The following is a 27,042-nucleotide window of genomic DNA, read 5'->3' as shown; positions in this document are numbered from 1 at the left end:
CTAAAACAGAAAGTCAGATGAAAATGAAGAAATAACATGTATAGTTTGAATTCTATATATATCTTCAGAGGTAAAATGTGGGTTTATGTAAATATATTTGCAAAGCATATTACCAAATGTTTGTCCTCTAAATAACAAGTATCCATAGCTTCTGGGATTAAAACCAGCCTGCCTTAAGTCCCAAGACATTTTACATCATGCAATTCCTTTCAAATCTAGTATGCACAGGTTCTAAATGTCTCTGCTAAGTATCTGCTGCAGAAGTCTGGGCTGGGTCCAAAACGCCCCCTACTCTAACGAGTTTCCCAGTGATCCTGCTGGTCTAAGACACCACGAGAACCACTGTTTCACAACAAAGGTGGCTATGTTTATTAAGTGTCTGATAATTAGAGCATTTTACACACCGTCGACGAGTCACAGGCTCTCAGCAGAGCAGTACAATTACCCTTCGTATAAGGTGAACTCTGAAAACTCGGCAGAGGACAGAAGGACACTGGGTAACTGTTCTCCAAACTCTAGCGTCATGTTTTCCTTGCCCTACATGCCATACAACTTGTTGTGATGCATCCTGACTGCTTATTTGAGAAAAGAATGTGACTGTTTGAAGATATGATTAGCTTAGTCAGGCTGCTAACTAAGAGACTCAAGATCAAAGGCTCAGAATCATCAGGACTCACTTATTTCAAAATTTCTATAATTATTACCATATAATTAACAAAACAGGAAGAATGTTTTAAAATACAATACTGAATATTCCTTAATACATCTTTATTATTCCTTATAGCAAACAATCAATTAGATTTTTTTTTTTGACAGGCTCTCCCTACACAGCCCTGGTTGTCCTGGTACTTAGAATACTCACCATATAGACTAGGCTAGCCTCAAACTCACAGAAATCTACCTGACCTTGTCTCCAAGTGGGAAGGCGTGTGCTTATTGGCTTATTTATATTAAAGCATCCTAACTCCTGCAGATGTTGGCCAGGCACTGCGTGCAATCACCACTTTCGCATCTTGATGGTCTTCAACAGACAGTCTGATAACTTTTTCAGTTTTCAAAAGGCAACAGAAAGCAGGGAAACAACACAGCAGAAGAAGCACTTTCAGTTTTAAGAAAAGTAGTCCATGAACAGAAAGAATGTATCAGCAAAACTAAGCTGCCAGGTATGTAAATTTCTGCCATTTCATTTTATCAAAGAGGACAAGGAGACACAAAATTATTGGATTACAGGCCATGGTGACTCAAGTTCAGGATGACAAAAAAAAAAAAAAATCACTCAATTACACATCACTGTCAAACAAATACTTTTTATAAGAAAAATTCCCTTTAAATATTTATATACATGTTACCACGTAATACTGTTAATCAAACCCATGGTTTATTTGTTTAAATAAGATTAAATAAATTGCCTAGATCTTTTAAATCAAACCTCAGTATGGTATAATGGATATATGGGTTCCTTAGACAATAATAAGAAGCATGTGTTCTTGTCTCTAGATCAAGGAGAGCTTTATCAAGTGGTAAGCACTGTGTGATGGTGCAGAAGTCTAAGTTTTGAAAACAAACTCATTCAGAAGATCTGCTGCTCAAATAGTATTTTTTCAAAACCAGGTGGAGGAGTATGATAAAATTCACTGAACTGGCAATCCAAAATTGCACTGTCGTCAACTAGAAGGGAGAAAAGAAAGAAATTAGATTAGAAGAATATTTAAATGCACACATAATTATGAAACAACGGCTTTCAGGCGGGGATGTAACCTAGTGACAGAGCACAGGCTTAGCAATTGCTAGTTCCTGGGGTTCCAGCACCAAAAAAAAACCAATTTAAATAGAAACTACTTTCCTAACATAATACTTTATGGCTTTTAGTTTTATTATTTTGTGTTCATGGGTATTGTGCTTACATGTCTGTGTACTACTGTGCATGCCTGGTGCCTGAGGAGGCTAGAAAAGGGCACTGGGTCTCCTTGAACTAGAGGTACAGATGGTTGTGAGGGGCCACATGAGCTGGAAATTGAACTCAGGCCTTCCTTCTATAAGGGCAGCAGTCAGTGCTCTTAAACCCTGAGCCATCTCTCCAGCCCTTAATGTCGTATTAATTAGCAATAAGAGTAAACACATCTGCCATTTGGGCTACAAAATCTGTTACATTTAGTGTGTGTGTGTGTGTGTGTGTATGTGTGTGTGTGTGTGTGTGTCTGTGTGTGTCTGTGTATGTGTGTGTGTGTGTACTCCTGGGTTCATTACATGTCGCATACTCAGAATTTAGAGGGTAACTTTCAGGAGTCAGTTCTCTCCTTGCACCTTGTGGACCTTAAGGATTTAACTTAGCTCTCATAGTTGGCAGCAAATCTGTTTGCCTTGGGTTGCAAAATCTTTATAACAAAATCTGTCTAAAACATACAAAGGAAGTTATCAAAACATCATTAATAATGATCCCAAGCCACATATGGAGATGTATATCTGGTGTCTCAACTACATAGAGGGCTGAGGCAGGAGGAAATCCTTAGCTCAGAAGGTTAAAACCATCTGAAGAAATGTGGTAAGATGCTATCTCTTAAATAAAATGATAATGATGATCTCTCAGTTATAAATAATTTTAAAAACCAAAATGTTCGGGGCTGGAGAGATGGCTCAGCGGTTAAGAGCACTGACTGCTCTTCCAGAGGTCCCGAGTTCAATTCCCAGCAACCACATGGTGGCTCACAACCATCTGTAATGGGATCTGATGCCCTCTTCTGGTGTGTCTGAAGAGAGTGATGGTGTACTCACAACATAAAATAAATAAATCTAAAAAAAAAAAAAAAAAAAACCTAAAACAACAAAAAAAACCCAAAATGTTCTATTTTGAAAAAACTATTGATTTGCAGAAAGTTCAAAAATATACCAGTGAGTGAGTGAGTATACTGTGCCCTTCGCCAGCTTGTCCCAGTGGTAATCTCTAAGTGCAGTATCCAAGTCAGGAAATTGATACTGGCGCACTGCTGTAAGCCAGGCAACCTACTCTAGTTAGTTTCTACAAGGTTTGTAATGAGAATGCTACTAAAGAGAAATGACAGGATACAGTCATACAAATAAACACACTCATGCTTACTGCAGTTTTTTTACATATAATGATCAAATATCACATATAAGTCTATACCTACTCACTGATACTGGGATAAACAATTCTAATACAGGCACACAATGAGCTTTCACTACAGCAATAAAAAAGAAATACTGACATATGCTACAACCCAGAAAAGGAGTATTAACTGTCTGAACCTATATACATAATACTTAAGAAATGCAGGCTAATCGAAGTAAGCAAAAACAGACCCAGCTGCCTGGTAAGAACTTGGAGAGGTCCAAATCAAGATTATCAAGAGCAGGAGGAAACGCTGAAGCAATAAATATGTTCATTACCTTGACCATGCTTATCACAAAATAAAATAATACCATTGCAGAGAAAAAGAAGAATGTCAGAAATCACTGTCAGCTTACATTAGTTGAGTGTTGGCTCTGCTGTATAGCACTGTCTCTCTATAGGTTGCATTTAAGAGTAGACAGTGAGGGCTGGAGAGATGCTCAGAGGTTAAGAGCACTGACTGTTCTTCCGAAGGTACTGAGTTCAATTCCCAGCAACCACATGGTGGCTCACAACCATCTGTAATGAGATCTGATGCCCTCTTCTGGTGTGGTGTGTCTGAACAGCTACAGTGTACTCACGTAAATATAATAAATACATCTTTAAAAAAAAAAAAAAAAGAGTAGACAGTGAGCCAGGGAGCAGTGGTGTACACCTTCAGTCCCAGCTCTCTGGAGGCAGAGCAGCAAGTGTATCTCTGAGTTTGAGGCTAGCATGGTCTACAGAGTGAGATCTAGGACAGCCAGGGCTAAGCAGAGAAACTCTGTCTTGAAAAACAAAAACAAAACAAACAAAAAATAGAGAGAGTGAAAATAGACTGTCCTAGGATTAAGGATGAAACAAGATGCAGGGCAGAGGGAATTAATTCTGTTTTTATTTTAAATAGCAGACTATTAAAATATCTAGTTTAACCAAACCTATTCATCAAATTAAAGAAAATATATATTTTGTTACATATAATTTGTTTCATTTTATGTTTTACATAATTTGTACTTTATGTTTGAAAGACTTTGTTATTTCAAATTGTGTGTACATGTCTGCAGTTGTTTGCCCACATGAATACAGATGCCTGTGGAGTCCAGAAGAGGGCACCAGATCCCTCCCGCTGGTGCAGTACAGACAGTTGTGAGTCACCCAATATAAGTGCTAGAAACACAACCTGTGTTCTCTGTGAGAACGGCAAGTACTCTTAGTGGCGGAACCAACTTTCCAGTCCCAGGAAGTGTTTTATAATAATTTTATTCCATACACTCACTTGTATTAATGTAGCTATTCCTCTGATCTTTAATTTCTCAGGCTATGTTGCTTAGAATATTAAGCTATATTTACATTTTTTTTTTTTTTTTTGGAAGCTGGGGACCGAACCCAGGGCCTTGCGCTTAGCAAGTGCTCTACCATTGAGCTAAATTCCCAACCCCCAATATTTACATTTTTTAAGTAAAGAAAAGAATTTCTTTTACGCTTACTCAGTATGTTAGAATACTATATTCAATATTCAATTTAAAAACACTTTTTTGTTTCTGTTTTTTTGAAACAGGATCTATCCATGCAGTCATAGCTGTTCTGAAACTATGTAGATGAAACTGGCTCAGGGCGGGGATGACAGGGTAATGGGAAGTAGAAATGACCAACATGACTATACATATATATGAACTTATCAAATAAAAAGAACAGCACACACAAAGATATAAAAGGTAAAAATCACTGAAAATGAGTTGTTAGGAGAAAAGGAGATGACTGAAGCACAGCTAAAGAGAAGCTGTTAGCTTCGGTCATTATTTAGTGTTTGTCCCCATGACCACACCCCTCACGCTAGCCCATAGAAGGTTAGTAATAGCTTTATTATAACCCAAATCTACGTTACATAATCAAGATAATATTTTAGACCTAGTAAACCACAGGCAGAAAAGACAGTTTATTGATCTGAAGTTGGCAAGCTATGTACTAAGAGCAGAGCAGAATGATAAAAGCATTACAGTTAGTGTTTTTCTTTTCTTTTTTTTTTTTTTCTGGAGCTGGGGACCGACCCCAGGGCCTTGCGCTTGCTAGGCAAGTGCTCTACCACTGAGCTAAATCCCCAACCCCACAGTTAGTGTTTCTCAAAGGACAAAGAAAAGTGATTTTTTGTTGGGTTTTTTTGTTTTGTTTTGTTTTTTTTGAGACAGGGTTTCCCTATGCATCTCCATCTGCCTCTGCCTCCCAAATCCTGAGATTAAAGGTGTGTGCCACCATTTCTGGCTTAAGAGCTTGTTTTTAGAGCTAAATGTAAATATATATTAACAAAACAATATGTCTAACATATGTCTCAAAATAATCCAAGAAGGAGGGAAAAAGGAAGTGTTGGGTTTGATGCAACTTGGACGGCTCCAAATGGACAATGCAGTGGGTGACAAGTACATGAAGGCTTTCTCTTTACTTCTGAGAAAGCTTGAAATTTCCTATAATAAAAAATTAAAGGAAGCCCTTGGTCCTGCTAAGACTGAACCCCCAGTGAACGTGATTGTTGGGGGGAGGGCGGCAATGGGGGGAGGATGGGGAGGGGGAGGGGTTAGGGGGATGTTGGCCCGGAAACCGGGAAAGGGAATAACACTCGAAATGTAAATAAGAAATATACAAGTTAATAATAATAATAAAAAAAATTAAAGGAATCACGAGCCATCTATACTGCCTGATCTTAGGGACCAACTATACAGAAACGATAGCACTAATACATCATGGCTATCAAAACAAAACTGTTGATCTGAAACTATTCTAAGTCAAAATCTCTCTCAGAAGTGTGACAATGTGTAGGTAATTTTATAAAGGCAATACATGCTCAATTCACATAAAATTCCCTAGTTTCAAATATTTGTTACAACTTCATCTCCTAGTCAACTAATCTTTACTAATAATTAGTAAAAAAAAAAATTGTAAATTCAGTGGGAAATTTTGGACTTTCTAGAGAACATAAAACTCCGTGTGTAGACAAGGAAGGGACTGGAAAGACGGCTTGGTTAAAAGCACTGGCTGCTCTTCCAAAGAAGCAGGGTTCAGTTTCCAGCACCCAAAGGGCAGCTCACGACCAACTGTAACTCTAGTTCTTCTGTGTCCTCTAGCACCAGGCACACATGTGGACATAGGCACATACTCCGGCAAACAGAGATCACAGAAATTTAAAAAACAAAAACAAAAAATGATATGATCAAAGGGACCATGATAAGATATTTAATTATAATCATTATATATTCAGAAAACTTTTTTAATATGTAGGGAATAGATATTATCCTTAATTCTGCAGAGATAATGCAATGGTCTGGGTACATTCTACATGATGTTCTTATGACCGACTCCTTCAGACCTCTGAATGATAACCACGAAGTTAACCTAATGACAAACGACAGTCGACATGAACCTGCTAACAGAAAGAAGAGCAGCATTGGCGCTTACCATACACAACTGGATACACGGTCCCTCGTATACCTGATGCTGGACAATGCATGTTTTTCCCATTCAAATATACATTTAATTCTACATGGTCATATGTTATACCCTAGGAAGGAAAGAGAAACTGTTAAGGATAAAAATATAGCTTGCACAGAAACTCCAATAGCCTAAAGCCCTGACTGAGAAGCACGCTCACAGAGACAAGGCGTGGGGTCACAGGGCCTCTCACTGCAGCTGACAATCTGGCAGTCTACTTTAACATTACTAGTGGGGTTGTGGGTATTAATAATGTAATAATGTAAAATTCCAATTAGAGGGAAAGCAAAGATAAGAGTTTAAATTATAGTATTATATTTGGATAACCTGGATTTTATTTTTTAAGTAGTAAGAGTAAATATGTTATGAGGACTCTTTTAAACTCATAAAAAATACTGGTCTTTCTCTAGACTTTTAGCTAATGGGGAAAACTGTTCCCCATTAGGGTGAACTGTTATGAAGAGATGAACTGATATATGGTATTTATTATTTTAAAAAATACTTTACCTATTTCTAAACTTAGAAATATTTTTTATTATTTTTGTGTCTGGTTATGAATATGCTCACATGCAGGCAGGTATCCAAGGAGGCCAGAAAAGGGTGTTGAATTTCCTGGGGCTGGAGTTCTAGGCAGTTGTAAGCCATCACTATGGGTACCAGGAACTGAACTCAGGTCTCTGGAAGAACAAGTTATCTGTAGACAAGTCAGTTCTAAGAAATCATACATTTCTCTTTTTACCCTTGTCTCAAGTAAAACTATTATCTATAATTTAATCTGAATAATGGTGAATACCTAGTTAAAAAGAATAGTTTAAAGAACTAAAATTAAAAAAGGAATAAAAATGTATTGGTGTATACACTAGTGACAGCTAGAAAGTGACATCAGTCATATTACTACAGTGCTTAGTCACTTGAGACCGCCCGCACCATGAAGCGTTATTTTAGGCATTTCACAGTCATTTAATGCCACAAGACGGCTACATTCACTTCACAGATGAGGCAGCAGGAGCACGGAAAGGTTGTAGAGCTAGAAAGTAGCAGAACTGAGATTTAAACCATAAGGTTCTCTTCAGAACACTTTTACTCATCATGTCATATTCTACTTTTCTTTAAAATTTTGTACAGTACAGGTTAGGATCCATGGTTGAAAATATGAAATGCTCCAAAACCTGAAACTTTCTGAACACTCAGACTACACTATTATACCCCACATAGAAAGTTCTAAAACTGGTCCTGTATGATGAGTCACAGTCAAAATAAAGGTGCACTACAAGTTCTGTACAAAACTGGGCCAGCAAAATGGCTCAGCAAGGGAAATGTGCTTGCCACAAAGCCTGAATCTGATCCTGGTCTCAAATAGTAAAGGATCTATGCTGTGTCCTCTGATGGCCACCAGTTCCACGTGACATGAAGGTATCCCATAGTACAATGCAAATAAAGCTCTAAAAGTCTTACGCTGCAGAGATGCTCACAGTCACGCTGGCTGCTCTTGCACAGGACTGGGTTTGGTTCCTAGCTCCCTCATCACAGCTCTAACTCTAAGACCAGGAATCTAAAGCCTCCTCCTGGCCTCTACAGGTACTAGGCATGTACATGTGCATATACAGGCAAGAAAAACACCCACAAAAATATTATAGTGCAAATTGTCTCCATGCTTACCCTTCCTTGGGTCCTATTGCATCAAGAAATTTTACTGTATATATATAAAAACTCTAACATCAAACAAAACCCTGGGGTTGGAAACTTTGCTCATCCCAAACATTTCAGATAAGGCATATTCAACCTGCAGTTAATAACTAGTGCAAAACCAGGTCTTTCTCCTGAAGAATGAAGACTAGAAACACGATGACCTGGGGAGGCAGCCTAGTATATGTGAGACACAGCACAATAAGAAATCATTCTTAAAAAGAATAGGGCTGGAGAGATGGCTCAGCAGTTAAGAGCACTGACTGCTCTTCCAGAGGTCCTGAGTTCAATTCCCAGCAACCACATGGTGGTTCACAACCATCTGTAATGAGATCTGATGCCTTCTTCTGGTGTGTCTGAAAACAGCTACAGTATACTTATAATCAATCAATCAATCAATCAATCAATAAGAGAAAGAATAAACAGAAGTCAGAGAGCTCTTCCAGATGATAAAGCACAAACAACCACAGAGAAATCAATGAGTAGTAGACTGCTTTTATGGTCTCTGAATAACTGGATGTAGGCCAACTATAGCAATGGACAAACTCAGATGCTTTCTAGGAGTTCATAAGCATTTCCTAGGCTCAACTCCCCTTCTCAGCAAAGGTTCTGGAGAGTCAATGTGTAAGGGCTATAAAGGGTTTCTCAGGTTTTAGCAAAGCTAGAGTAGGATGATGGCTTGGGGACTGGGACTGTAGCTCAGTTGAAAGAGTGCTTTCGGGGTTGGGGATTTAGCTCAGGGGTAGAACGCTTGCCTAGCAGGCGCAAGGCCCTGGGTTCGGTCCCCAGCTCCGAAAAAAAGAAAAAGAAAAAAAAAAAAAAAGAAAGAAAAAGAAAAGAGTGCTTTCGGGGTTGGGGATTTAGCTCAGTGGTAGGCGCTTGCCTATGCAAATGCAAGGTCCTGGGTTGGTCCCCAGCTCGAAGGAAAAAAAAAAAAAAGAAGGAGTTCTTTCCAGCATGCCCAAAGCTCTGATCTTGGTCCCCAGCACCACTGGAACTGGATGTGGTAGTATGTCTGTAAGTCTAGGCCTTGAGGAAAGGCAGAACCCCAGAAGCTAAAGGTCATCACATATAGCTACTTAGTCTGTGGCCAGCCTGGGCTACATAAGGCCTGTTCTCAAAAAACAAACAAACAAACATTGAGTGATTGATATGAGGCATAGTCTCACCCAATAGCCCTGGCAGGGCTGGAACTCAGTATATAGAGCTCAGGCTGGCCTTGAATTTGAGGTGATCCTCTTATTTCTGCCTCTCCAGAGCTGTGATTACATGTGTGACCCATGAACCCTAGCTTAAACAATGACTTGAGTGATGGCTTCTGTTTCATTTTAGTTTAAAAGCACTAACAATGCACTTTTTACATTTTTAGTAAAGAGGTCTGTTTTCATTTTTAAAAAATCAAAACTTAATTACATAAAAAGAATGCGGTCCTCTTTATAGGTGGAGTCCAGGCTCCCTCCACCACCAGTGGCACCGTGATCCACTGCAAGGTAAGTTATAGATAGGGCATCTATCAGGAAAACAGAACTAAAAACGTTTGGCAGGGTATAACAATCCCCACCTCCCCCAGCCAAGTTCAGTTCAAGTAGTGTTCCAGCCTAGCCTGCCTTTTATATGATGTAAAAACCCTGAGTCTGCCACAGCACACCATAAAATACAACAATGGTTTCCTGTCTCCTAGGCAGCTCCTCCTGCTGCCACTGATGACAGCTTTGAAAAGCTTATCAGCAAGCGTCCAGATCAGGAAAATGATATGGTCAGCTTTCTTGATTCTCCTTACACGTAACATTTTGGGTCTTTTTTTTTTTTAAACTACCAGAATGGGCATAAAAACATAAACATCTAATTTAATAATGTTGACAGACTAAAAGTGGCATTCTTAGATTTGTCAACTAGTGGTATCAGTCATCTCAATGAATGAGATGGGACAGCAAGGAAAAATATGCATGTTCAGTATGCAATGAAGGAAATATCTGTTTCAATTTCATCTTTTGTTATAAATAGGTTGGTAGCCTCAACATGGCAGCAAAATTCTCTTTTTTTTTTTTTTTTTTTTTTTTTTTTTTTTTTTTTGGAGCTGGGGAACCGAACCCAGGGCCTTGTTAACAAGCTGAGGCAAGCGCTCTACGCTGAGCTAAATCCCCAACCCCAAAATTCTCTTTTAAGAACTAGTCAGTTAGCTGGGCACCGTGGCACACTTCTCTGATGCCAGTACTCAGAAGGCAGAGGCAGGTGGACCTTTGTGATTTCTAGGTTAGTCTGTTCTACACAGTGAGTTTCAGGCCTGTTAGGGCTCTATAGTGAGACCCTGCCCAAGAAATTATTTATATGAGGATGCGCCTTATTATAGATATCTGGCAATGACCTAATATAAAAAAATCAAGTAGTCTTAGTTTGCTTTTTATTGCTCTGATAAACACCATGACCAAAAGCAACTTGAGGAGGAAAGGGTTTATTTCATCTCACAGCTTACACTTCATCCATAAAGGAAAGCCAGGGCAGGGATTCAGGGCAGGAGCCTTGAGGCAGGAACTGGAGCAGAGGCATGCAGGCGTGCTGCTAATGGACTTATTCTCCAAGACTCACTCAGCTTGTATTTTATTATGACCAGGACCACTTGTGCTGGGGTACCGCCATCCACAGTGGGTTGGACCCTTACATACTAATCACTAATCAAGAAAATGTCCCCGGGGTTGGGGATTTAGCTCAGTGGTAGGCGCTTGCCTAGGAAGTGCAAGGCCCTAGGTTCGGTCCCCAGTTCAAAAAAAAAAAAAAAAAAAAAAAAAAAAAAAAAAAATGTCCCCACAGACTAGTCTACAGAGTGATCTAACAGAAATATTTTCTCAATTGAGAGTTCTTCTTCCCAGATGACCCAAGCTTGTGTCAAGTTGACAAAACAACCAAAAACTAACCAGCATACAACTACTTAAAAAAAAAAGCAAAGCAGATTTTACAATAGTTTATGCCTTTTGTCTCTTTTTCTTTAGCAACTGACCTTTTTGTTCTCTTTTAAATGGGATCTTGCTATACAGCACAGGCTGTTCTGGAACATACTAAAACTACCAGGACCAGCAATAACCAAAACTGAAAAAAATATCTTTTATAAGCAAGCTTTGAGATTTTTTTTTTTTGAACAAGGTTTCACTATGTACCTGATTGGTCTGGAACTCACTACATAGACTAGGTTGCCCTCAAACTCATAGAGATGCCCCTGCCTCCACAGTGCTGGGATTAAAAGCATGTGTCACCATGCTATGTTCTAACCCTGGGGAGTTTTAAGCCCAATTCTTTGACGGGTTCTGAAAGTAGAGGCATTTAATAAGATTGGATTTAACAAAGAGCACCACTTGCTATAACTTCTAATATGTTCTAAATTAATAAATGTGAAATATTTTGAGAGCTCTCTGGCCTCAAAAAAACCTAATATTCTCTAATATGATCAGAAGGCTTCTCTGTGACAGTAGTATATTGTTTAGCAGTCAACCTAAAGATGGTCTTGCACAGGATCAGTCATCCTCATGTTCTGGTCTGCAAGAAATTCCAGAGCAGTGAAGTGAGGCCGCAGTATTGAGCAAGCATTCTCTCGGAAATGGTACCAGCTCATTAGAACCAATCCCACTCATTAGAACCAATCCCACTCATTAGAACCAATCCCAGGGCTTTGGAATAAAAGTCACAAAACCATGTCTACTCAAAACAGCTCAAGTTTAATCATTTACAACGACAGCAACTCTCTCAGGAGACTCACCACTACATCTCCCTCCTGAGGAAGGCTGTTTGCTGGCAGTCTGTTTTTCTCTTCGTTGTTGTGGTACAGGGCTCCATCATTTCTCATCACCAGGCTATGCATGTCACGGCCAAGAGGAATCTGGTTCAAGTTAACTTTCTGAGTTGCAACACCTATACCCCAGATTCCTAAAAATACAACAGTTTAAATAAATCATAAATCTAAAGAACACAAATATAAAAGATTTATTTTAAAAGGGAATATCAACTGTTTTTATTTTGCCTGTCTTCCTTCCTTCCTTTTCCAATCATGTTTCACTATGTAGCTCTGGCTAGCTTGGACTTGGAACTCACCATATACATAGACCAGGTTGGCCTTCAATTCAGAGATCTGCCTGCCTGGGTCCCCTTAGAGCTGGGACTAAGGGTATATACCATTGTTGCTTGCTTTTGTTTATAAAATCGACTTTTGCAAAGGTAGGTTACAGGGCCAGTCAGATACCTCAACAGATAAAGAGACAAGCCTGAAAACCTGAGTTTGAACCTCAGAACCCAAGTCAAAGTGGAAAGAGGACAGAGCCACCAATTATATAAGGCTGAACTCTGATTTTCACACCCCCACCAGAATTTTATACACATACAATAGTAACAAAGTTTGTGAAGTAAGCTGCAATGTATACTACGTTTTCTATAGATAAACTGGGAGGCAAGAGTTGTATTGCTGGGGTTTAAACAATCAATTTTGTTATCTTGGACAAAGTACTTAACTTCTCTGTTTCTTCATGTGTTGGGTCTAATAGTACTTATAAGGTGTGGTGGTTTGAATGAGAATGGCCCCGATAGGCTGATATATTTGAATGCTTGGTCTGTAATTGGTGGACTGTTTAGGAAGGATTAAGAGACCTGGCCTGTGACCTTGTTGGAGGAGGTATGTCACTGAAGATGTTTTGAGGTTTCAAAAGCCCACACCCCACACCAAGCATGCATATTCTCTCTCATTCTCTCTCTCTCTCTCTCTCTCTCTCTCTCTCTCTCTCTCTCTCTCTCTCTCCCTTTCCCTTTCTCTCTCTCTCTTCCTCCTTCCTGTGGATAAGATGTAAGCTTTCAAGTACTGCTCCAGCACCATGCCTATTTGCCTGCCACCATGCTCCCCTCCATGATGATTACCCTCTGAAACTGTAAGCAAGTCCCTGATTAAATACCTACTTTTAAAGTTGCCTTGGTCATGATGTCTCTTCACAGCAATAGAACAATAACTAAGACATGAGGTAAGAAAAAGATATGGGACTACCCAAACTCAGCACTTAGGATAGGTTAAGAATGTTTTTAAATGAATGAGTAAAGCATACACTGGATATTTAAAAGCCACTAGCTAGTACCATTACTATTTTCTCTTAAAGTTTCTTTGTTTGATTTTTGTTTTTAGGGCTAAGGATGTGAGTACAGCTTTGTGGAAGTCTTGGCCTTGGGCTTGATTCACAGCAAAACATACTCTCTGTCTGTCTGTCTATCTGTCTGTCTGTCTATCTATCTATCTATCTATCTATCTATCTATCTATCTATCTCAACTCTATTATATTTACAATGAGTAACAATGTCTTATGAATAATAATACAAAAGTTGAACATGAATAAGATAAAAAATAATTTTCTTTTTTAAAGATTTATTTATTATATATAAGTACACTGTAGCTGTTTTCAGACACACCAGAAGAGGGCATCAGATCTCATTATAGATGGTTGTAAGCCACCATGTGGTTGCTGGGATTTGAACTCAGGACCTCTGGAAGAGCAGTTAGTACTCTTAACTGCTGAGCCATCTCTCCAGCCCAAAATAATTTTCTTAATGCTGGGGATCTAAATCCAGTACCTCTCACATGCTAATAAGTGTTCTTACCAGATTATATCTCTAGAAGCAGACATTCTCTTGCTCAAATAAAATACCTGAAGTCTTGGACCTTTACTCAAGGTGATACCTTTCTTAGTTAGGGTTTTTACTGCTGTGAACAGACACCATGACCAAGGCAACTCTTATAAGGACAACACTTAATTGGGGCTAGCTTATAAATTCAGAGGTTCAGTCCACTATCATCAAGGCAAGAACATGGAAGCATCCAGGCAGTCGAGATGCAGGAGGATCTAAGAGTTCTACATCTTCATTTGAAGGCTGCTAGCAGAACACAGACTTATAGGCAGCTATAAGTAGGGTCTTAAAGCCTCACAGTGACACACCTTCTTTGAACAAGGCCACAGTTCCAAATAGTGCCATTCCCTGGGCCAAGTTTATACAAACCATCACATTCCACTCCCTTGCCCCCATAGGCTTGTTCAAATATATGAGTCTATGGGGCCCATACCTAAACATAGCATAATAAAAAATACATTTAGTCCACCTTCTAAAGTCCCCATAGTCTATAGCAGTCTTAACAATGTTAAAAGTTCAAGGTCTCTTCTGAGATTCATCCAATTATTTAACTGTAATCTCCAAAGCAAGACAGGAAACCAGCTGGGCAAACTCCAAACTCTGCATCTCCATGTCTGATGTCAAAGTGGTCTTCAGATCTCCAAATCCTTTTTCATCTTCATTGACTGAAACTTCTTTCTCCTGGACTGTTTCCACCCCCTGTTAGCAGCTGTCCTTGGCAGGTATACCTCATCTAATTAACATCTTGGGGTCTCCGAGTCAACTCAACTTCACGCTTCTTGTTCCAATGTCTGGAATCCACACATGATCTTCTGAGCTCCTCCAAAGGGCTGGTGTCACTTTTCTGGCTCTGCCCTCTGTAGCACTGTAGGCTCTGGTTGATCCACTCCACTGCTGCTGCTGTTCTTGGTGGTCATTCATGGTACTGGCATCTCCAATACTCTGAGGTCTTCCTCTGCAGCTAGGCTTCACCAATAGCTTCTCATAGACTCTCTTCATGGTGTCAAGCCTTAAACTCCACTTCTTTGCATGACCCCTTCAGTCCTGGGCCATCAACTACAACTGAGGTTGTACCTTCACCATGGCCTTCCATGGCCTCTCACAGTGCCCAGCCTCAGCTGCTCTTCATGACCCTTAATGCCTTCAAAACCAGTACCACCTGGGTGACTCTTACAACAAGTCCAGCTGCAGCATTAGGTACAACCTTGACTATCTCTGGAACACAGCTTCTTTGTGCTCTCAGAAAACACATCCCAGAAGATTTCACCTCAGTGATGCTGATCTCTCCTTAATCACAGCTAACTTCTTAGCTCCAGCTAACCAGCATCAATTGTCCCAGTAGAGTCTTCTATTATTCTCTCTAAAGCCAGAGCCATGTGGATGAAGCTGCAGAGTTCTACTCCCTGCTGGGGCTAGAACATGCCCCCCACTCCTCCTATTCTATTACCAGGTTTCTGTTTTCCAACTCCCTCACTGCCTAAGTTTGGTTTTCCTGGAACTTGCTCTGTAGATCAACCTTGAACTCTGAGATCTGCATGGCTCTGTCTCCTGTAATGCTGGAATTAAAGGTGTTTACCACCATGCCAGGATTTAGCTTTTCTTCACTTAGAACCTGCTTTGTCCAAGGCTGGCCTTGCACTCAGAGATGTGTTTGGCTTTGTCTTCTGGATTAAAGGTGTGTACCACCACTAGATCTGGGACTTATTTTGTCCCAGGCTAACCTTGAATTCAGGGATCTTCTTGCCTTAGTTTCTCGGGGTTCATAGCCACTATGCCTCAAGATCTCCATGCCAAGATCCAGGTCAGAAACTTGTAGCTCCCAGTCTCAAGATCAGGATCACAGGTGAGCCTTTCAATTCTGGATTATAGTTCAATCCAGACATAGTCAAGTTGACAACCAGGAATTACAATCAACCCCTTGTCAACTTGACACAAATAATATCTCATGACCACACGAAACAATAAGTTCATGAATATGCCTAACTATTCCTCGTATAATCGCAAATGCATTTGTAAATTTACAATGGGGCAATGTCCCTTAGGAACATTCTTTTTTTTTTTTTTGGTTCTTTTTTTCCGGAGCTGGGGACCGAACCCAGGGCCTTGCGCTTCCTAGGCAAGCGCTCTACCACTGAGCTAAATCCCCAACCCCAGGAACATTCTTTTAATGTGTATCTCTCTGTGTGTGTGTGTGTGTGTGTGTGTGTGTGTGTGTGTGTGTGTGTGTATGTGTATGTCTCTCTCTCTCAGCTCTATTATATTTACAATGAGTGACAAGTAATAATATCTTATAAACTATAATACAAACATGAACATGAATAAGATATAAAATAATTTTCTTTTTTTTTTTTTAAAGATTTATTCATTTATTATATATAAGTACACTGTAGCTGTCTTCAGACACACCAGAAGAGGGCATCGGATCTCTTTACAGATGGTTGTGAGCCACCATGTGGTTGCTGGGAATTGAACTCAGGACCTCTGGAAGAGCAGTCGGTGCTCTTAACTTGGCTGAGCCATCTCTCCAGCCCCATAAAATAATTTTCTTAATGCTGGGGATCTAAATCCAGTACCTCTCACATGCTAGTAAGTGCTCTTACCAGATTATATCTCTAGAAGCAGACATTCTCTTGCCCAGTCAAATAAAATATCTGAAGTCTTGAACCTTTTCTCAAGGTGCTAGCTTTCTAGTTTTTATTAAAATCAAAAGAAATACTATACATGGAAGGAGGTTTGAATTTCCATGTTGCTAATACTTTTTCAGAATTGACTGAATTCTTTTAAGAAGCAAGTATATATTGGGGAGACAACAGTAACTGGACCAGTCTACAGCCAGTGAAGTAACTTACAACAACACAGTGGCCAGAGTTGGCCTTATGCCATTCACTTAAGAAAACCAGTATAAACTACTATAGGGAACCAGCTCCAGAAGTACTGTATTGTCCAAAGAGTGGGATTCTCTTTATAATATTCTTTTTACCCTGTAGTTACATCATTCACGAAGATTTCACCAGGGGTCTCTTTATAATACAGCTTTTATTAAAAACAAAACAAACTGTACATATCTGACCATATATAATACTGCTATAAGTTATGATCCTAGTAGTCATACAGATTTGCCATATAATTCAAGAAACTCCCTACAATTGCAAAAGAAAAGTCTTATGGTTTGGATGTGAAGTGTCCCTCCTAAAGGGCCATGTGGATCCCTGCTGATGGATTAGTCACACAGAGTGACTGCACCATGAGGGTTCTACTTTCATCAGTGGGTTTGTCCCTTGTGTAGTCATAGTACAATGGTATTATTAGAAGGTGGTATAAAAATAGGAACTGGGACTTGTTTAGAAGGAAGGAAGTTACTGGGAGCACGCCTTTGCACCTCTGCAGAGTATATCTTGTCCCCAGACTCTTCTGTGTCATTACTGTTTCCTGGCTCTTGCGAAGTTGGGAACTTTGCAACACCAGTGTTCTCCCAAGATTTCGTGCCTCACTATGGCTGGGAAGCACTCGCCATCTCACAGTGATGGCTCACTGTATGTGTATAGAACTCGGTGGGCAGCTCGGGCGGTCATAAGTTTACAGAGATCTGCCACGCTCTGACTCCCAAGTACTGACATTACTTTCTTACAGCAACTAGCATAAGTGCACACCTCAGATTTGCTACAGAAGTCTGTATCTGATGATTGCTTCAGAAAACAAACTAGGGTAACTTGGTAAAAGAGTTAAGGAGAAGGGCTGGAGAGATGGCTCAGCAGTTAAGAGCACTGACTGCTCTTCCAAAGGTCTTGAGTTCAGTTCCCAGCAACCATATGGTGACTCACAACCTTCTATAATGGGATCCAATGCATGTTTCTCGTGTGTCTGAAGACAGCTACAGTGTACTTAAAATAAATAATTAAATCTTTAAGAAAAAGTTAAGGGGAAAGTTCAAATCAAAAGATTACTCTTTATCCTAACATGAAATAAAGCAAGAGTCAACATGCTTTATAGGTTTAACACATAGGGTGGCTCTAGAACATCTGCTCAGCATGTCCTGTCATAAAACACTGTCATACATGCAACTCCTACTGCAGAAAGTGCAGCTCCTAAAGTTCCTATTCCATAGAAGAGAAAACGAAACCTAATTTAGCAAACTGATTTAATTTGAATCACAAGAGTGGAAGACTGGGCCCTGTATACAGAGTTTAGGACTTTTCTTAACCATCTCCTAAAAATTTTTTCATATTCAAAATTGTTAATATTCAAATCACTGACATTTAACAGTTAAGTACAATTATACTAACCGGTAGACTGGATTTTGAACTCAAAGTAGCTTTTGTTCTGATGTAAGGGTGCGCTAGCTAAACAACCTCCAGTGCCACAGATTCTTCTTCCGTTTTTCACAATGACAACATCTGTTCCTAAACAAAACACAAATACCACAATCACAGTTAATTTGTGTACTAGGTGTGTATGTGTAAGAGATGGGGGTAGGGAGAGCAAGTACACAGGTGTGGTTATCAGAGGTCTGTATCAGGTGTCTTCAAGCTTCATAGCTTCCCACCTTATTTTCTCAGCTGGAACCTGGAGGGCACTGACTGGTTAGACTAGCTGCCCAGAGAGCCCCTGAGATCTTTTTTTGTCCCATCAGTGCCTAGTTACAGAAATGTACAGCATGTTTGTGTGTGTACCAGGGAACCCAAACATGAGTCATCACACAGCAAGTACTTATTCACTAAGCCAGTGCCCCAGGCCCATTCACTAATTTAGTCAACAACAACTGTAACAACAAACCAGGAACATTATTAGTCTTTTCAAAGTCAGGAAATATTGATAGATTATTTTAAATACTTTATTTTCTACCTTTTTTTTTTTTTCCCGGAGCTGGGGACTGAACCCAGGGGCTTGCGCTTGCTAGGCAAGTGCTCTACCACTGAGCTAAATCCCCAACCCCTATTTTCTACTTTTTAAGAGATTGCTTGTACATAATATTCATTTGTAACAAGTCTTTTACAATTAAGTTGTTTCAAATAAACTAAACTATGCTGAGTATTTAAATTATTTGTCAAGGGGTCAGTGAAATGTTTATCTGGATGGAACAGGTACTTGCACCAAGCCTAATGACCACCCGAGATTGATCAGGACCCTACATGGTGAACTGACTCCCAGAAGTTGTTCCCTGACTTGACATGGAAGCCATAGCACATACATGCCCCCATAAATGCACATACAACATAAATAAAATATTAAAAAATAAGGTAGTAGACTAACTCATTTTATTTTTAACCAATAAACAGAGTAGATAATCTAACAATTTTCATTTAACACAGGCCATAGAAACTTTAAAAGCTTAGTATACTGGTACAATTTTCAATTCTAATCGAATGACTTAAGACAATCTATTAGAAGACAGCTGAGTATCTACTAAATAGAAGCCATTAGCAACAGTCTTATACTAACTACGGCACACACTGGAGTGGTCAAGTAAGAGTAGAGGAGTACCTCAATGATGGGAGGAACAGCTGCCATGTTGAAATGGCTGACACAGAAAAACTTAGAAAAACATGTTCACTAAGAGAACTACTAGTCACATGGCAAAACTGTGAGCAAGTCTATTAGTCGTGAGACAAGGGCCCTCTGTACTGCCCGTACTAGTCTCAAACTTTCGATTTTTCTTTCTCACTCTCCTGAATGGGATTATAGGTATGTGCCACAATGCCCCACTATCATTAAGATCTTAACATCATTAAACACTTTATTTTTATAGAAAAGTTTACTTTCATCTCAAACAACTTCATAGATGACAGCAAGAAAAATACTGCTTTTGAAATATGAACCTATTAGTACTTTGCTTCTGAATTTTGGTGTTGAAAAGCAAGCACATCAGAGATCATGAATACCTTTTTTTTTTTTTTTTTCCGAGTTGGGGACCTAACCCAGGCCTTTGCGCTTTCCTAGGCAAGCGCCTACCACTGAGCCAAATCCCAACCCATGAATAACATGTAAGTATATACACATAAGCACAATTCTTATACGTAAGAAAAATCTTTTAACACGAATACATGTGACTTCCAAAGTCTATGGTCATTATTATCTCCTCCCTGGCAATAAAACCATAAGCCAAACAGATACAAATATTAGGACTAGGTGGCACTTCTCCAGAAGGGCCACATAAAACTTGACAGTAGTAATAAAAGTCTGAGTTCCTACCTAAACAAAGCATTCTAAACTGGTTGTTTTAAGACCATACACTGTCAAGGTAAATGCATTTTTTTTATGTGTTGTTTAATTAAAAATGTTAAGAGCTGGTGCCTGCCAAAAAGCTTCAGAAGACTTGAGTTTGATCCCTGGAACACACATGGTAATAAGTAGTCCTCTGACCTCCATGTGTGCATGCAAGCAAGAGAGTGCGTGCATGTGCACGCACACACAAAATTTCTGAGCTGGAGAGATGACTCAGCAGTCTCAGGCATTTGTCACCAAGTCAAACAACCTTCTATATGTTAGAAGGGGAGAACCACTTGTTGAAAGTTAACCTCTGCTGACTATGGTAGACCATACCAATAGGATATGCTGAAGCAGCAGAAACACAAGTACAAGTAATCCTCTAGCTCCACATCTGTTCCTAAACACACACATATAGGCAATAGACAAATACATTAATAAAATGCAATTTTTAAAGATTCGTTTATTTATTATATACATGAGTACACTGTAGCTGTCCTCAGACACACCAGAACAGGGAATCAGATCTCATTTACAGAGGGTTGTGAACCACCATGTGGTTGCTGGGATTTGATCTCAGGACCCCTGGAAGAGTAGTTAGTTGGTGCTCTTAACCACTAAGCCATCTCTCCAACCCAATAAAATGCAATTTTAAAATGAAAACAAAACCACTAAATTATTACAACAAATTTTATAAGTGATTTGTTTCCATCTGACAAATAACTCTAGTAGTTTTGAATATAGGGCATCTTCCTTGATGTCAGACAGCACAATGCTTGGCTTCTAACAGGTACTTAGTAACTAACATGGAAATGAATACATAAGCTGTGCTAACGTACTTTGTAGCAAACAAGTAGCATGGGCTTTCCTTTTAAGGACAGACTTCCCTCTTGAAATCCAACAATTCTGAGGACTCGGTATTAGGCTTCAGCATTTGATGTGGGTTAAGTCAGTAAGTACACTTCACATTTTGGGGTCACATTGATTAAATCAGGAGCAATTATGTGACCTAGCAAACTAATAATCAGGGAAAGTGTCAGGACTTCTGCAGAGAACTGAAGAGACTTTTGTTTTTGTTGGATAGTATAAGAAAAAGTAGCTGGGATGGTGGCACATGCCTTTAATCCCAGTGCTTGGGAGACAGAGGCAGGTGGATCTCTGTAAGTTTGAGGACAGCCTGGTCTACAAAGAGAGTTCCAGGACAGCCAGGGCTATTACACAGAGAAATCTAGTCTCTCTTTCCTCCCCCCACCCCCCCCCCCTGTAAAAAAAAAAAAAAAAAAAAAAAAAAAAAAAGGAAAGGAAAAGAAGTAGGGAGCTGCTGCAAATGACCATGGCAACTAGCCTTCTGGAGTAAGAAGTAGAAGGCAGGAGATTTAACAATAATTACACCAAAACCCAAAGGAACATAAAGCTCATCTCTGGCAGCACTGTCTTTTCCTAAAGCCAGTGCTGCTTTGTATCCTGTGTCACAAAAATAAAATTCCTCCATCGGGCTGGAGAGATGGCTCAATGGTTAAGAGCACTGACTGCTCTTTCAGAGGTCCTGAGCTCAATTCCAAGCTACTACATGGTGGCTCAGAACCATCTGTAATGGGATCTGATGCCCTCTTCTGATGTGTCTGAAGACAGCTACAGTGTACTCACATAAAATAAATGAAACTTTAAAAAGAAAATTCCTCCATTATGTAAACATTCTGAGTTGTAATTTTAGTACTTGAAATTAAAAGGGTATTCATTTCTTCTGAACTGGTCTTCCAAACACACCCTGCCTCTATAATAATTTACTGCTTTTCATCTCATCCTATGACATAAGGTTAATGGAAATATGAAAAGATTTTCAAAACAGCTAGGCTGTTTGGTGCGTTGGAACTTCAGAAACAACTCTAAGCACATCATTCATTCTTACTTTGATGTATTTCCTCACTGAGACAGTTAATGCAGAAAGGTGAATATCCCAAAGATCATTCAAGGGTGTTTGTGAATTAGGAGAGAGTAACTTCAAGCTTACCTCTCTTTAACCAGTACAATGATATTCTGTATTTGGACCTAAGTAGCTCAGATAGCTTTATTAATAACTGGTACTACTTTGAAAAGTCCAATCAAGGGGTTGGGGATTTAGCTCAGTGGTAGAGCGCTTGCCTAGCAAGCGCAAGGCCCTGGGTTCGGTCCCCAGCTCCGAAGGAAAAAAAAAAAAAAAAGAAAAGTCCAATCAGATTTGAGTATAGATAGACCATTTTATAAACACAGCCATAGAATGTGTGTTAACATTAGAAATTTCCAAATGAATAGTGTCTTAGTTAAATTTCTATTGCTATGATAAAACACTAAGACCAAAGCAACTCAGGGAAAGGGTTTCTTTCACTTCCAATTCCACATCACAATCTACATAGAAGGAAAACAGGCAGATCCTTAAGGCAGGAATCTAGAGGCAGGAACTGAAGCAGAGGCCATGGAGGAACTCTGCTTACTGGCCTGCTGCTCCTGATTTGCTTAACCTGCTTATGCAGCTTAGGACAACCTGCCATGGGCTGGGCCCATCCACAACAATCATTAGCCAAACAAACAAACAAACAAACAAACACCAAAAACCAAACAAACAAAAACAACAACATAAAAAGCTCTACGAACTTGCCTACAGGCAATATGGATGAAGGCATTTTTCTCAGCTGAGGGCCTTCTTGCCAGGTAACTCTAGCATGTATCAAGTTGCCAAAAATAAATAGATAACAGTAGCAAAACACAACCAGGATGAGAACCATTCCTTTCATAATAGCTACCTTGGAAGTTATTTGCTCCTAAAAGACCAATTTACAATTATACGAATCAAAAAAATATTTTAAAAGCTTCAAAATGGTTTTAAGTAATGCAGCATCATTGTTTAGATATGAAATGTATATTTTCTTTTCTTTTCTTTTTTTTAAGGAAAGAAAGTGAAAAAGCAAGTTGGACATGGTGGTACACACCTGTAGTCCTGTGGAAGGCTGAAGTGTCAGGGTGGCTTGGGGCCAGGAATTGGAGACAACTTGAGTATTATAAAAACTATCCCCCTTTAAAAACAAAACAACAACTAAGAAACCAACAAAATAAACCAAAATGAAACTAGTATTAAACAAACAAAAAAGACCAAATATATCCTTTAGGTTACATAACACAAGCAGTAAGTTTTCCATATTTTCAACTTAAGAACAATCCATATTTGAATCATTCTTCTACTTAACACCTCACTTCTTTTTATTGTGATTCTCACATCAAGCTTTACTGTGTTTGAGGATAATTTCAATTTATTGTAAAACAGGCTAAGAGAAACGTTCCATGGAAGGGAAGAAACTGGGAGATGTATCACTGTTCTTCCCTCAGCACCTGAGGGTGCTGGTTAGCACAGGAGAAAGGGAAAATGCAATGATAAATGGATCACTTAGTTCTTCCTGAAAGAAGACAAAGGCCAGGAATAAGGAATGTTCTACCGAATAGACAGCACAGCGGGGGCTCAAACGTCCACTACAGTCTCTACTCTTTTTTTTTTTTTTTTTTTTTCCTTTTTTTTTTTCGGAGCTGGGGACCGAACCCAGGGCCTTGCGCTTGCTAGGCAAGCGCTCTACCACTGAGCTAAATCCCCAACCCCTCAGTCTCTACTCTTATTCCAGCCATTAATATAGTATCTTGTCACCTGAAAGTCATATTCATTCAACGAGTGAGCAAATTAAATAGAAATGTTTCCTGAGAGAAAGTACAAGATCTGAACATCCACTGTCTACAGTGATGGATAAGAAAGAGCTTAAAGGTATTTAGTACTGAGATTCTGTACTACACTAGAGACTGTAAATTTGTGTTGGCACGATAGTAAACAATGACTGTATATAGTACTGCAATAGAAAACATAATGGGCAATGTTTCCAGACTTGTAGATTATCTGGGCAGAAAAGACTTTTGTTGTAAATAATAAGAATGCTTGTTTTACTTAAATACACAGTCTTTTAGACAATGAGGTATTTGAGGAAATAAAAAATTGCATTAGTTTATTGAAATAATCCTCAAAAAGACAGTACTAACTGAAATAATTATTCTAGGAAATCTGCCTGGACAATATTCCAGAAGCTTTGAACTATATGGGGCTGGGGGATCTAAAAACTGAACTAATAGTATGTGGGAAAAGATGCTGCAGAGGGGGTGAATGTTGGATGAGAAATTATTATTAAATTAATTATTAAGCCATTGGGAACTGGGAAAAACAGGAATGGGAAGGAGCACTGTTCCATTTTGCAATCGCTTGACCCGATGGCGACAGTCAGATAAAATTACAGCGCTCCCAACAGTGACTAAGGAGTCCAGCAATGGAGATATTAGTGGAAGTGGCATATTACGACCTGAGGTATACTACTCCAGGCTTCTGCAACCCGCCTTGTTTGGGCTTCAGGAAGTGAGGGGGAAATTACTCCCCCAGAACAAGCTACAGCCTATATTTGATAGTGCTGAAGATAGGATTCAGCAAACACCGGGTGACACTCGACACCGGGGCACTGATGGCGGGCGCCCCCGCTTTCCTCACCTGGGAACACCTGACTCCTCACTGGGAGAGCCCTCCGACGCAGGCACAGCCCAAGCCCGAGAGCCGAGGCCAGGGAGGCCACAGGGGACTGCGTGGTCACGTGGTCCCCGCCCCATTTCCCTCGGCCCTCAGCGGGCCGTTGGGTCCAGTCGGGAGGCCCTTACCCATGTGCTGCGTGTCCAACTGTACGGCGGGCATCTCCTTGAGAGGAATGTGGCCAGTTCCGCCGTCCCTGCAGCAGCGCAGGCAGCACCACGCCGACGCGGCCATGGCGCAGCTACACAGCCCCGCCGCTCCGCCCGCGCCCGAGTGCTTCTGGGTCGCGGGAGCTTCGCAGCCCGCACAGAGACTCCCGGGCCGGGAGGCGAAGCGTAGGCTGAGGCGAGGGCCCTCGGCGAAGAAGCGAGGACCGCCCGGTGGGGCGGGGCAGTGTCGGGAGGTGGGCGGGACCAGCGGCCAGCCGGACTAAAAGAGGGTGTGGCGGGTGGGCGTGGCGGTGTAGAGGGCTGAGCAAGGCCCTCGGCCTGACTGACTGGAAGAGGGCGTGGCCAGTGGCCTGACGGATGGAAGAGGGCGGGGTTGGAGAGAGAGAGGGGGGGGTGTTCGGGGTTTCTGGAAGTAGGCGTGGCTAGTGCCCTGACTGACTTGGGGTGGGCGTGGCGGCGTGCGCAGGCGTACTGCGGCGTCATCCTCTTGGCTCTGACGCTGGCAGGTGAGTGGCACCTCTGAGAGCCTCCCAGTTCCCTGAGGCTGATTCTGTTGTTTTTGAGATCTGACCTCTGTGCTCCCTAGGGTCTGGAACTCCAGCTCTGACCGCCTCAGCCTCCGTAGCAGCTCCGTGCTGACTCGGCCCGCTACTGGTAGCGGCTCCGCAGTGATTTTTAGAACCGGTTGATAGCAGCAGATCGCCTTTGGGGAAGGAGTTCATTTTCCCTCCTTGTCGCACTGACTCCGACGCCCCGGCCTGTGGATGTGCGGCGAGGCTCTTCGCATTTTCCATGCACCAGAATTTATCGCTGGGCTGATTGCTGCGTGGACCTAGGACTTGCAAGTGGTCACCTGGGAACACGGAAGGCGGGGACAGGGCCGGAAGGCGACTTTAAAAAGTCATTACCGTATTTGTGTGTTCAGGACCTGTGTCCAGGCGAGGTCGGAGGACAACTCTCAGAAATAGGTTTTCTTCCCCCATCTTGGGGATCCAGGGATCAAACTCAGGTCTTCAGGCTTGCTTTTCGGTCAGACCGTCTTGCTCAGCTCTCTGGTTCACCAACCGTTCCTAGAAGTGTGAAGGGAATCTTCTGAGACACGGTGAAGCGAAACTCAGTTCTTACTAGAGTCTGCTGCTTCCTGTTACCATATAGAAGGAAGGCCCCAGTGGTGGTCACTTGTTATCTGCCTGGTTTAGATTATCCTTCAGACATCAGGTGTCCCAGAAGAATCCGGCTCAAACTTCTCTTCCAAGATAAGGTTTCTTCCACCTTGAAAGTTTTCCAGGTCTTCATCAAATCTGGGAAACTGAACATAAATTCCCAATTCTTAAGTAATGGTTTCCCATACTTTTTAGTCAAATAACTTTTTAATGTAAATATACTTTATGGAGATTTTTATCCATAGAATGAGGGAAAATTTCAGGCTTTGGTATCTTCTATTTATATAAATGTTTTTTAAAGCTGGAGATATAGCTTAGCGGTTAAGAGCACTGGCTGCGCTACCAGAGGTCCTGAGTTCAATTCCCAGCAGCCACATGACAGCTTACAGCTGTCTGCAACTCCAGTTCCAGGGGATCTGACATACTCAAACACCAATGCACATTAAATTCATACATACATACATACATACATACATACATACATACATATTTTTATTATAATACTCAGGAAACTATCCAAGGTTTGTTTGTACTTTGAGAGTTAGTAATTACAAAATTAATATCTAAAGTAATTGCTAAAACGATTGAGGACTATCCCTCTCCACTGTCTCTGTATCTGTGAAGTACCCGGTTGGTAATTACACACACACACACACACACACACACACACACACACACACACACACACACACACACGAGTAAAAAGAAAAAAGACAATTAGACAACACCATAGCATGAGTTCTGAGGCTGAGGTGGGTCGTTTTCTTTTTCCCAGTAGGCTTTTATAACATTTTAACTACAGTTTTTGCAACATTTCAAACTTAATCCTGTCCCTACTTTATAGATTAAATGACTGTGCAATTCCACAAGGGTAGAAAATGTACAAAGTAGGATACAAAACCTGGGTGGGGGGTCTGACTCCAACCGTGTATTTACTTCAGATCTTTTAGCATCTCACATTTTAAAGTTTAAACTTAAAAGTTACAACCCTCTAAAGAT

The 27,042-nt window shown here is 40.5% G+C and overlaps 1 protein-coding gene across 2 annotated transcripts; it reads right to left on the bottom strand.

The window, feature by feature from the left end:
- Positions 1-345: 345 nt before the first annotated feature.
- On the bottom strand, positions 346-25,228 carry Spryd7 (SPRY domain containing 7). 2 transcript variants are annotated; one of them, XM_032917727.1, is made up of 5 exons: positions 24,839-25,228; positions 18,205-18,321; positions 12,021-12,187; positions 6,554-6,656; positions 346-1,668 (listed from the first exon to the last, which is right to left on the bottom strand). In XM_032917727.1, the coding sequence occupies exons 1-5, from the start codon at positions 24,942-24,944 to the stop codon at positions 1,571-1,573; spliced, it is 591 nt and encodes a 196-aa protein (XP_032773618.1). In that variant the 5' UTR covers positions 24,945-25,228; the 3' UTR covers positions 346-1,570. The 2 variants fall into 2 exon arrangements, with proteins under 2 accessions (XP_032773618.1, XP_032773619.1); XM_032917728.1 differs by lacking the exon at positions 6,554-6,656 and having other exon boundaries at positions 1,567-1,668.
- Positions 25,229-27,042: the final 1,814 nt, after the last annotated feature.

Source organism: Rattus rattus, chromosome 12 (genome assembly GCF_011064425.1).
Source record: "Rattus rattus isolate New Zealand chromosome 12, Rrattus_CSIRO_v1, whole genome shotgun sequence".
Taxonomy (NCBI): Eukaryota; Metazoa; Chordata; class Mammalia; order Rodentia; family Muridae; genus Rattus; species Rattus rattus.
The sequence above is the reverse complement of the archived record's forward strand: the minus strand, read 5'-3'. Positions and strand labels throughout refer to the sequence as shown.